Here is a 12627-nt window from a genome sequence, read left to right as displayed (position 1 = left end):
CAGCATGTCCTTCACAGGTGGTTGTGGGGATCAAAGGAGCTCAAGAGCACAAGGTGCTAGGTGCAGAGTCTGGTACACAGTAAATCAACTGTGTCTTTTGCAGCTGCTATGATGTGCATGAAAGCAAAGGACCGAGTCTGATTCCTGGCTTTGCAGATACCGCAACAGAACAGCTTTCTTATCTGCAAATGGGATGTGGCTACCTATTCCCCCACTTCTTTGCAGCAAGGTTTTAAAGATCGTTTCTAAAATAAGAGACAAAGAAAAAAAAAGTCAGAAACCTATGAAACGTTTTGATGGCTATTATCACTGTAGTTGCATCTAGAGAGCAAAGGAAGCCCCCCGCTCTGAGACCTAGCGAGTCTTTGAGGAAGACTGATTTAGGCTCTTGGAGTCTGTTGAGTTCTGAAAGGAATTTCTTAGGTTAATGGAGGAATGTTCAACTTGGGTTTCATGGGGCCGTTTAGTTGCAGTTTCTACTTGCAAAATTTACAGGAAAAAAAAAAAAGGAATTAAAAACAGCCCAATTTAGGATCCCACTGGCTAAAAACTTCCAAAGCTGCTGGGTTTACTTCTCAAATGGCTGGCCAGAGAGAAAGTAAAGTTCCCAGGGGTAACAGGGCTAAAGAAAGAGAGAAAAAGGTCCATACAGTTTACAAGTCAGCTGATCCAGAGAGTGGAAAGGCAGGTTTCGGTTCTTAAATTCTGCAGTAAGTCTGGAGCATTTATATGTAAAACCTAAGAGGCGGAGCCACACACACTCGTAATCTGGAAACTCGAGGAGGGAAGGAAGGCAGGAGGGAGGGCAGGGAGGTGGAGGAGTGTGTCTTCTCTGCCACTAATTCCTTAGCAATGCCACCCTCCTCTCACGCAAATCTGTGTGCTCCTGAGGCAACCCTGATGACCAGTCCATCTGCTAAAGGTCTGGGCAAAAGCCTCAGCACTTTCAGGCCTTAACCAGGCAGACAAAATGCTAACAATTTCTTAGTTATTCACCATCAGCAGCCATCTAGAAAAAGTGTGAATAGTGAAGGTATCTGTATTCCACGTTAGCCACAAGGACCCTTCTCCACATAGTTAACAGTAAAAAAAAAAAAAAAAAAATCTGCGTTAAATCACTGGTTGTTACTGCAGTTGGGGAATATACCAATTTTAGACATGGACAAATGGGCAGATATAGTCAAATTCTGCCCATTTGTCCATGTCTAAAATCCCATGGACAGAGGAGCCTGCAGGGTACAGTCCATGGGGCCGCCAGGGTCAGACATGACTGGGTGACTAAATCACCACCACAGTCAAAATTATCTGCTCTGAATTATTTCTGACACTGGAAATACAATCAAGAGGAAATACTCTTCCTAAACATGAATGGCATACTCCTGGCTTCTTCCATCTACACAAACAAAAGTTGAGGGTTTCCTGGCAAGTGTGAGTGAAAATGCCCAACATGACTGGCCTAAGTTCTTGCTTAACAAAAGGATGATTATACCTCGTGGTACTTCCCATTTAATAGATTTTTCTGCCAAAATATTACATTGCCCCTCGGGGCACACATCCAGTAAGACTTTTTCTAATGATATTTTTGTTCTCAAAAAGCCCCAGAATGAAGCCATCCTCCCTGTATTAAAAGCACAGCCCCTTCAAAATCTCTATGTGCCTCAACTCTCCAATTTTCCTTACCGGAGACCTCAGCCAAAACACTGCACACAAACCTCCACCCATCAGATCTGGGGGCGTTTGCCGATTCAGGTTACCTCCTACTTGGCTAGTACCTACAACTCAGGCCACAGATACAGAAAGCCAACTGTACCAGCGCTTCTTTCCCTGTTTTTACCAAGAGCAGTCCTTTATTCTGGGCAAAAATATGTCTTTCCCAAAGTGAAACAGACATTGCAGTGTTTCACATATAGACAGTTCACGGCCTCAATCTGTGCGCCGTTCTTCCTTTTAAACTTCGGAATCCTGAATACTGCATTTCCACGGGGAAACATCTGTGAAATAAAACATTTTTCCCCTGAACATTCTTTCTTAGGCCAAAAGCCCAGCATTCGTCTTCTGCTATAATCACCCTATTAGTCACAGAAGACGGTCCACCAAACAAGCATGAAACTTAAAAGTTTCAGCTCTTACACGACTCTCGGTCCCGCCAGCCTCCACCCCTACTCCCTTCCTCCCTTCTCTTTCCTTAAAGCGAAGGGAGCCTTAAAGGGCTTGCAAGTTAGAAGAGCACCCCTCGTTAGGGCGAGGGGCAGCGGGGGCCCCCTCCTCCGGGGTGCACTCACCGGGTCTGGGCAGAGAGGGCAGCCGTGCGGGTGGCGCACGCGGCTGGGGGCGCGGTGACAGCGGGTCCCAGCCTCCGGGTGCATCGCCCGGACCTGCACTGCTCGCGCGCTCGGGATCCGGGAAACGGGAGGAAGGGGGAGGAGTCGGGGGCGGCGCCCCGAGAGACCCTTGCGCAAGGTGCTTTCCAGCTGTGCCGGCTGCGGCGACTACCCGCGCGCAGCAGCGGAGCGCCGCAGCTGGAGGCCGGTAGCCCCTACCTCCTGGATCCCCGGAGCACACACCGCACCCCCACGCCCTGATGCCGGGGCTCCCTGGATCTCAGGGTGGGAACCGCCGGGGCACCCAGCAGGGCTGCGATCTAACGATACCCCTGAGCCCCCAAAGTCTGCGGTACCTGCGGCCTCCGCGCGGTCCCGCGGGCAGAGCGCTCCCGCCGCGGTCCCCCGACGGCTCTCCTCGCAGCTGGTGGGCAGCCCCCGGGAGCCGGGCGCTCCGGGGTCCCCAGGCCCGGCGACAGCAGAAGCGGGAGCCAGGGCGACCGGCCCCAGAGCGTGGCGCGCAGTCCAGGTCCGAGCTGCCAAATGAGCCCGGAGCAGCTCGCGCTCCCGAGACGCCCTCGTCAGCCCCTGAGTCACTACGTCTGAGCCGGCCGAGGGGCGGCGCAGCGGACTCCAGCCGCCGCCTCCCCGCCTTTTCCATTTCCCCTTTCTCTCCGTAAACAGAAAGAGCCCGCCGGCTTGCGGGACAGCCCAAGCCCCCGCGCTGGGAAATTCCGTCCTCCCCCCACCCCACTAGCCCGCGGGGCCCGGGGCGGAGCTGGAGGCGGGACAGGGGTGGGGCGCGCCCTGAGCGGAATCGGCCTCGCCACGCCTCCCGGGGACCCGGACTACCGCGCGGCACCTGCCCTAGGCCTGGGACAACACTGACGAGTTCCCTCTGAGCCGGGGTACCCGGCAGCCAGGGTGCTAGAGGGCACCCAGATGCGGAGTTGGCAAGGGCGACCGCGACTCGGCACCCTGTCCCTAAAGAAAGATCGTAGTTCCTAACGTGCTGGCGGCCTCGGCAGTACTCCGGTGTCCCCGGCTGTTTGGGCTCAGATTTCGGTTCAGGTCCCAGACACAGCGCGGTGGTCCGCGCCCCGCTCCACACCGCGCCCACTCAGGTTCCAGGGCTTGCGAGAAGCGGCCGCAGTGTAAACCCGAACCTGGGGAGTTTGGTATGGAGTAAGGGTGAGCCCCTGGACCCAGGCCAGGATCGCCGCCAGCAAAACCTGGTTTCGCTTTTTCCGGCCTTCATTGGAACTGGTTATTGGTGGTGCTGCCCGATCCCAAAGTATGTCTGCCCTGATTTCCTCCTAACCCCAGCCAGCGTCTAGTCTGGGAGTCTATCCTGCTGGGGAAGAAGCTCAAAGTTCATCTAGAGTGATCGTCCTTCTGAAGTGGAAAGCGTTTGCTCCCAGGGAAGCCGGAAGAAGATTCTGGGGAAATAGCGCCCCTCTGCGAAATCCACGTTCCCAAAACCTACTGCGTACCTGTTCTCACGCTCCCTCCAGTAGTGCCTGAGTCTTGCTGGGTACCTTTTGCAAGACAGGCGGAAGGAGATGCTGTTAGGCAGGGGTCCCCAACCTCGAGGATGTAATCCCTGATGATCTGAGGTGGAGCTGATGTCATAATGATAGAAATAAAATGCACAAGAAATGTAATGCACTTGAATCACCCCCCAAACCATCCACCACCACCCGCTTCTCAGTTCAGTTAAGTCGCTCAGTCGTGTCCAACTCTGCGAACCCATGGACTGCAGCATGCCAGGCTTTCCTGCCCATCACCATCTCCGGGAGCTTGCTCAAACTCATGTCCATCGAGCCGGTGATGCCATTCAACCATCTCATCCTCTGTTGTCCCCTTCTCCTGCCTTCAATCTTTCCCAGCATCAGGGTCTTAAAACCGTTTTCACAAAACTGGTCCCAGGTGCCAATAAGGTTGCCGACTGCTGCTCTTAGGCACACACCCTCTCTCCGTGTTAGCGACTCAGACCTTGGATGTGCCTTGTGGAGCCCAGATTCAAACGTCTTTCGAGACTGCATTGGACTCGCTATAAGACTCTTCATATTTCTCCTATGGAAAGTGAACTGTTACTCCCACCCAAAGAAATCATCTGAGAATTGCCAGTGTAGGGAGGCTAGCTGAGATGAAGAGCAAGGCCCTCGCTGTAGGACCTTAACTCCCTTCATTTCTCTTTGCTTCTGTTTCCCACAATGGTAACAAGGTGATTGATAGGGGCCCAGGATTTTAGTAAAATGGTGAGGACTGTTTGGGAACTAAGTCATCCCCCAGATGATTTTAAATACTAGGGTGCTGAGACATGAATGAGGCATGTGCCATTTCCAGGCGGTCCCAGTTCTGAACCACTCCCTACCCCCAACCTGGTCCAGGGGACTAGGTTTTTTCTGCTCCTGGAGGAGGACGTGCTACCTAGACCGACCCAGTTGTTCTGACTACGCAGGGACTGCCGGCGCCAAGGCTGGGAGAAGCCCGGCTGGCCTGGACACAGACTCCGTGGAATTTGGCCGAAACTCAAGAGCAGATTATCCCAGTCGCGGCTGAAACTGAAGCATTTGCTACTTAGTCTTTTCTCTGGGAACCAGATTGGCCGGGTTGTTGCCTCTAACTGTAACATGAGAAACGTCTCTCAGTCTCTCCTCTTATCTGTTGTCTTTCACCAAGGAAGGATGAGTTTTATAAGCATTTTAAAAATAGAAACATGGAACCGCCCCCTTGATGAGCTCATGAAAACCACACCTAATCTTCTGGGAACTAAGTATTAGCCTTGTTTCCTACACAGAGATCTTCCAAATATAGCTTCATTTTAAGGAGCTGCTGAAATGGCTTCTCCAGGGGTGGGGGTTCTCTCTGGTTCTTCATTGCTTATGCAATAGCAGATTTCATCTGGTGGGGTGAATTAAGAGGCTTTACTCACTTTTTAATGTCTAACAGAGATTGACCCTGGTGACCCGGATTACTGGAGAGAGAGGACAATTGAAGGGAAAGAAAAAGTTTGCAGACTACTTGCGTGTTTCTCCGTCAAGACTTTGTTACACAGGCTTGCAAAAGCAATCCTGCTCGGTATCCTGGAAAAGTGAGGCTTCAGCTTGCTGAGGAGAAGCCACCCAGTGGGGAGTGTGCACAGCCAAAGAGGGGTGATTAAAGCAGAGATGGCTGTTTGCAGCCAGCAAAATGCACTTGAAAACTGAGCTGCAAGGTTGCACTTTACCTGAAGAGGCTTCTCCACAGGTGCATTGGGACAGTAATAGGCTTGTTATCTGTAGCGCAGAAATCAGAGCTCATTAACACCCAGGACCAAGGTGATTAACGATGGTAGGTGTGTCAGTCTCTGTAACCCTAACAAGATCTATGCTGATAAACAGAATACAGCACACTGCTTTCCAGTCTTTTTCATATTCATAAAAATTATAGTATTTTTCTAGAATACTGGGATAAGCTGGAATAAATTGGAGGATACCTATATGTGACTTGGGCTTCCCTGGTGGTTCAGTGGTAAAGAATCCGCCTGTCATGCAGGAGACACAGGTTTGATCCCTGGGTTGGGAAGATCCCCTGGAGAAGGAAATGACAACCCACTCCAGTATTCTTGCCTGGGAAATCCCATGGAAAAAGGAGCCTGGTGGGCTACCGTCTTTGAAGTCACTGAGTTAGACACAGTTGAGTGACTAAACAACAATATGTGACTTGAAGAAAAATGTATCAGTATTTCATTTTCTTAAATTATAATAACATTTGAGGAAAATCATTAAGTCTTGAGTTTTAGTAAAGTTTTAAATAAGATGTTTTTAAAGTTAGGCAGAACTTGAGCCTGATTTCATCAGCATAACATTTTGCTATCTGGCTTTTGTTGCAGCTATACATATTTACCCACTATCCTGGGTAGCTCAAATGGTAAAAAATCTGGCCATGATGAGGGAGACCTGGGTTGCATCCCTGGGTTGAGAAGATTCCCTGCAGAAAGGCATGGCAACCCACTCCAATATTCTTGCCTGGAGAATACCATGGACAGAGGACCTGGTGGCTACAGTCCATGGAATCGTAAAGAGTTGGACAAGACTGAATGACTAACACTTTCACATACATATTTACCTATTCAGTTCAGTTGCTCAGTTGTGTCTGACTCTTTGCGACCCATGGACTGCAGCATGCCAGGCTTCCCTGTCCATCACCAACTCCTGGAACCTGCTCACACTCATGTCCATCGAGTCGGTGATGCCATCCAACCATCTGATCCTCTGTTGTCACCTTCTCCCACCTTCAATCTTTCCCAGCATCAGGGTCTTTTCAAATGAGTCAGTTCTTTGAAGCATCAAGTGGCAAAAGTATTGGAGCTTCAGTTGGAGCATCAGTTCTTCCAATGAATATTCAGAACTGATTTCCTTTAGGATGGACTGGTTGGATCTCCCTGCAGTCCAAGGGACTCTCAAGAGTCTTCTCCAACACCACAGTTCAAAAGCATCAATTCTTTGGAGCTCAGCTTTCTTTATAGTCCAACTCGCACATCCATACATGACTACTAGAAAAACCATAGCTTTGACTAGACAGACCTTTGTTGGCAAAGTAATGTCTCTGCTTTTTAACATGCTGTCTAGGTTGGTCATAACTTTTCTTCCAAGGAGCAAGCATCTTTTAATTTCATGGCTGCAGTCACCATCTGCAGTGATTTTGGAGCCCCCCAAAATAGCCTATCACTGTTTCCATTGTTTCCCCATCTATTTGCCATGAAGTGATGGGACCAGATGCCATGATCTTAGTTTTTTGAATGTTGAGTTTTAAGCCAATATTTTCACTCTCCTCTTTCAGTGTCATCAAGAGGCTCCTCAGTTCCTCTTCGCTTTCTGCCATAAGGGTATTGTCATCTTCATAGCCAAGGTTATTGATATTTCTCCCAGCAATCTTGATTCCAGCTTGTGCTTCATCCAGCCCAGCATGTCACGTAATGTACTCTGCATATAAGTTAAATAAGCAGGGTGACAATATACAGCCTTGAGGTACTCCTTTCCCAATTTGGAACCAGTCTGTTGTTCCATGTCTGGTTCTAACTGTTGCTTCCTGACCTGCATACAGGTTTCTCAAGAGGCAGGTCAGGTGGTCTGGTATTTCCATCTCTTTCAGAATTTTCCACAGCTTGTTGTGATCCACACAGTCAAAGGCTTTGGCATAGTCAGTAAAGCAGAAGTAATGGGTAAAGCCTCTTACCCACTAAGAGGTTTGAATAATGACCTCTTTAAACTTCTGATAATAACCTTCAGATGAGAAAGTGTGCAGACACATAAGTAATAAATGTAAAACCATTATAATAATCTTTAAATTTTCTGAACAGTTGAAATTCTGTTTTAAAAATCCAGTAGGTCTTGATTTTTTCTTTTAACAGGTAGGTTTCTTATGATAAGTGAATTTCAATGATAGTTGAATGTTTTCATATTAAGTCTTTCTAAGGAGTGAGGCTGTAATGTGAAAACTTGCCTGCACTATCAGAGCATTTAGCTTGGATGCCGCTAAAAAGACACAGCAGACTGAAGGACGAAGCATGGTGGGGCAGGAGGGAAGATTCTGGACCGTTTGTCCCACTCCTTGCCCTGCCTCCACTTCTGATGCTCTATGGGCTTTGGCCTTGCTCCTCTGGAACACAAACAGCTTCCTTCAGCCTGGACTGGGCCCCCTGCAGCTGTTGGCAGATGGACCTGCTGGCCTCACTCAGCATCCTGGGGTGGATTAGGGATTCCATCAGACCTGCGGGGACCACATGAGCAACAGTACCTTCCACTCTGACCCCACTGTCACTCTGTAGCATCCCAGAGATGACCACAGAGGCCCCCAAATGCCTTAATACTGCAGTCCCCAACCTTTTTGGCACCAGGAGCTGGTTTTGTGAAAGACAACTTTTCCATGGACTGGGGGTGGGGTGGGGGTAGTGGGCATTGGAGGCAGAATGGAGATGGCTTCAGGATGATTCAAATCCATTCCATTTATTGTGCACTTTCTTTCTGTTATTATGACCTCAGCTCCACCTGAGATCATCAGGCATTAGATCCTGGAGGGTGGGGACCCTTGCCTTAAGGAATATGTGCACGCCCAGTCTCTCAGTCACATTCAACACTTTGCGACCCCATGGACTGTAGCCCATCAGGATCCTCTTCTATGGAACTTTCCAGACAAGAATACTGGAGAGGGTCACCGTTTCCTACTCCAGGGGATCTTCCTGTCTCAGGGATTGAACAGGTTCAATGCAGGCAGGCAGGTTCTTGACCACTGCACCTTTAAGGAATACAAGGGTATCTATGTTCCTCCACATCACTGTGCAGGGCTTTCCCCTACAGATCCCTCCTAGGACTCAGGGCAGAGGACAGACCAGGATGAAGGGGACAGTTTTCTCTGTCTACCTCTTTCCTTTGTCTTCTCCTCAACTTTGGGGACTAGAGAGGGAAATGGCAAGCCACTCCAGTACTCTTGCCTGGGAAATCCCATGGACAGAGGAACCTGGAGGGCTACAGTCCACGGGGTCACAAAAAGTTGGACACAGCTGAGTGCACACACACACACCCCTTTGGGGACCTCACTGTACTCACCAACTTTTGCTCTCACGGTGCAAAGTGGGATCAGCAATGATAAGAAGGCCATGGGCCTGGGGCAGAGATGGAGTCCTCTGGTGGGGGTTGGGGTGAGAAACTCGCTGCTTCCTGGTCTCTCTCAGCTGTGGTTGGTGTTTACCTCTGAATAAACCTGTGTATACCGGGCCTGGGTGTGAACCAGAGACCTTCTGCTCTTAATGTGCAGAAAGCTCAAACTCCGGACTCTCACAGTACCTAAATTGCACCCGTTTTATATGAAATGTGTTCTTTTTTCATTCATTGCTTTGTGCTGTGACTTCCTCAAATGTGCCACTCTCTGAAAACAGAAACTTCTGATCTGTGCCTGTCTCTTCCACCTCCTGAATGGAAACTCCCAGTGCAGCATTTCTTAATCTCCGGCTTCCAAGATTACCACACTGCTCAGGATGTACCCCCGACCAAGGAACCATTTGGGGCTCTCTCCTCTGGCAGATGCAATTGCTTTCATTTTTCACACTTGTAGAGGGGGGAGGAGGACTCTGCAACAAGACTCCCCCTAACTGTGTGGGGCCACGTGTTGGAGCAGTCCCTGGTGGGCTGGTGGACATTCTCTGCTAGGCACCTCCCACGACTCCTTGTTAACCAGAGTCTCCTTATCCCAGGACCAGATGTCACCTGCAAACACGATATGAGGGACTATTGGCGACTTACTGCCCCAGTGAGGCAAGGAATTGTTTTAAAAAATTAAGTACAGCCTGATCTGCAAGTGTAAATGCAGAGGTAGAAAAAAAAAGTCACTATAATAGCATCCTCTCCAAAAACAATCATTACTAACTTCCTTTGGATTGGTGTTCTTCGCACACTACACATTAGGAAATTGGCTGGATTACTGTTTCAACAGCCCTTTTAAAAGGGTGTCGGGTGCTTATTCTCATGTGAGTGCTTTAAACCAAGTGAGTCAAATACATTTGGGGTTTTCCTTTGCATTTACAGCACTAACAACAATTGCAAGGACTTCCCTGGTGATCCAGGGGTCAAGAATCTGCCTGTCAATGCAGGAGACACAGGTTCTATCCTTGGTCCAGGAAGATTCCACTTGCTGTGGAGCAACTAACCTCCACGCACCTCCTCCAGGTCTTTAGATTGAAAATCTTTTGTCTCTAATCATGGGAAGAGAGGTTGTGAAGGCATTTCATCTGTCTCCTAGTAGGTAGAGATACAGAAGAGGGCTGAGCCCAGGAAACCTCAGAAATGGAACACTAGTTTTGATTATGCTTAAAGGGAAACTGGGCTTCCCACGTTGACACAGTAAAGAATCCACCTGCCAATGCAGGAGATGCAGGAGACTCGAGTTCAGTCCCTGGGTTGGGAAGACCCCTTGGAGGAGGGCATGCAACCCACTCCAGTATTCTCGACTGGAAAATTTTGTGGACAGAGGAGCCTGGTGGGCTACAGTCCATGGGGTCACAAAAAAGTCAGACATGACTGAGCACAGCCTCACAAGCACAAAGGGAAGCCAGCTTTAATTATTCTTGGAGTCTGAGGGAGCCCAGAAAAACTTCCTGCCCCTCTCACCCTGGTCCTGGGTGGGGTGATGGGTGCCTGGAGGCACTGATGGGCTTAAGAGTATCCTGAGACCTTCTCCTGGTTGTTGAGGGCAGGTGGATGGGCAGTGTCTCCCTGTTGTCCACCCAGGTCTCGCACACAGAGCAATGCCCCTAGGCCAAGACTCTCCCCAAAACAGGAGTCCTTGCCCAGATGCCTACAGACATGCTGGAATGGAGCCTATTTCTATCAGCTCACAGAACCGGCAATAAACTCCTTATGATTCATGAGACCTGGTTGTTAAGTTTTGCTACTGCCGCTAAGTCACTTTAGTCATGTTCGACTCTGTGCGACCCCATAGACGGCAGCCCACCAGGCTCCCCCATCCCTGAGATTCTCCAGGCAAGAATACTGGAGTGGGTTGCCATTTCCTTCTCCAATGCATGAAAGTGAAAAGTGAAAATGAAGTTGCTCAGTCGTTTCCGACTCTTAGCGACCCCACAGTCTGCAGCCTACCAGGCTCCTCCGTCCATGGGATTTTCCAAGCAAGAGTACTGGAGTGGGGTGCCATTGCCTTCTCCAGTTGTTAAGTACAGTCAAAACTAAACATAAAATTATAAGTAAATGAAATCTATATAAAAGACAAAGTGATAAATTATAAAAACTTACCACGTCCTGATTATTCTACTGCATGGAATTGTTTCTCAACTCTTGAGGTCATTCATGTTTACTACATCCCCATAGTGGAAATACGACACCGTGATGGGCGCCCAAATGTCTTTTTCCAACTCTGCATTCAGTGGCCTCGAGTTAGCAGCTTAAAATAGGCCATCGTGGGAGTTTTTACACCACAGAAACCAGCAAACACTACAAACCAGGGCAGGGCTTTCACAAGGCTGGTTGTTAAATATTTATCAGCCCAGCAAAAACTGTGTCCATGCACTTTTGACACCCTTTTTAGGTACTTTTGACATGTTTTAGGTTATTTGTTTTTGCACTCTACCCACCTTTTCTAATATTAACAATCCATCAGAATATCTCATATTTCTACCCAAGTAGAAAATGCCTGACAGTGAATGGTGTTCACGGGCCACCATCTCTCTGTTACCCCTGGACCTTCATCCTTGTTCTAACAGTAAAGCCGTGGGTTGTGGGGAAGGGCATCAGGGGTGTGTCCTGAGAGCCAGGCTACAGCCTAGGGTGGCCCCTTGGGGGCAGAGGCAGCAGACACTTTCCTCCATAAATCTGACTCCCAAGCTGATGCTGGCTGAGTTTACGATCAGTATTGCCCACTGCCTCTTAGGAATCCCCTGAGGAATTCTCATTCAGTATAAGGGGGCTTTGGCTCCCCAGGTGTCTCAGTGTTAAAGAATCCACCTGCCAATGCAGGAAACGCAGGACACACGAGTTTGATCCCTGGGTCGGGAAGACCCCGTGGAGTAGGAAATGGCAACCTGCTCTAGTCTACTTGCCTGGAAAATTCCATAGGCAGAGGAGCCTGGCGGGCTATAGACTATGGGGTCGCAAAGAGTCAGACACAATTGAGCACACACACAGTTAAGGGGGCTTGTTCCTCTGAGATCTGAACTCAGAAAACTGAGGAGAATGGAAATATGGGGCAAGTAAAAAGCTGTTTGTATTCAAACCTCTGCTTTACTTTCTGTCCATGTGACCGTAGGCAAATTAATACATTTGTAGAGCCTCAGTTTCTTTATTTATAGAAGGGGGGGGGGGAGGAAACTACTTGGTTTTCATTTTACTTTTTACACTTTCCTATTTTTTTTTTAAAATAACATCAAGTGTTTACAAAAACCCACAGCTTTGACACTAAGAGAAAAGTGAAATCAATTATTACATGTCTTTACATTATACTGAAATACCTTTACAAAACACAATACTTTCATATATTTGTCCATTATTATCATTCATACAATAACCTTGAAAGTGACTGTTATTAGGCTTGTTCGACATTCGAGGAAATTTAGAGATAAGTAACTTATCTGACCCCATGAACCGCAGCAGGCCAGGCCTCCCTGTCCATCACCAACTCCCAGAGTCTACCCAAACTCGTGTCCATCAAGTTGGTGATACCATCCAACCATCTCATCTGTCGTCCCCTTCTCCTCCTGCCTTCAATCTTTCCCAACATCAGGGTCTTTTCAAATAAGTCAGCTCTTTGCATCAGG

General features: G+C 48.7%; 1 protein-coding gene across 8 annotated transcripts in view; it reads right to left on the bottom strand.

Annotated features, from left to right (window-relative positions):
- Positions 1 to 11224, bottom strand: part of MAP3K8 (mitogen-activated protein kinase kinase kinase 8) — a 34536-nt gene extending 23312 nt beyond the window's left edge. The window contains exons 1-2 of one of the 8 annotated variants that reach the window (XM_061126368.1): positions 2283 to 2371; positions 1835 to 1991 (exon numbers count right to left, since the gene is read on the bottom strand). Coding sequence is in view for 1 of the 8 variants with exons in the window: in XM_061126374.1 (XP_060982357.1) it covers positions 2283 to 2366 (84 nt within the window). In the remaining 7 variants the exon portion in view is untranslated. The other 7 variants (XM_061126371.1, XM_061126372.1, XM_061126367.1 and 4 more) reach the window with 7 other exon arrangements.
- Positions 11225 to 12627: the final 1403 nt, after the last annotated feature.

Source organism: Dama dama, chromosome 23 (assembly GCF_033118175.1).
Source record: "Dama dama isolate Ldn47 chromosome 23, ASM3311817v1, whole genome shotgun sequence".
NCBI classification, from domain to species: Eukaryota; Metazoa; Chordata; class Mammalia; order Artiodactyla; family Cervidae; genus Dama; species Dama dama.
Note: the sequence above shows the minus strand (reverse complement) of the source record. Positions and strands in the feature narration are given on the sequence as shown.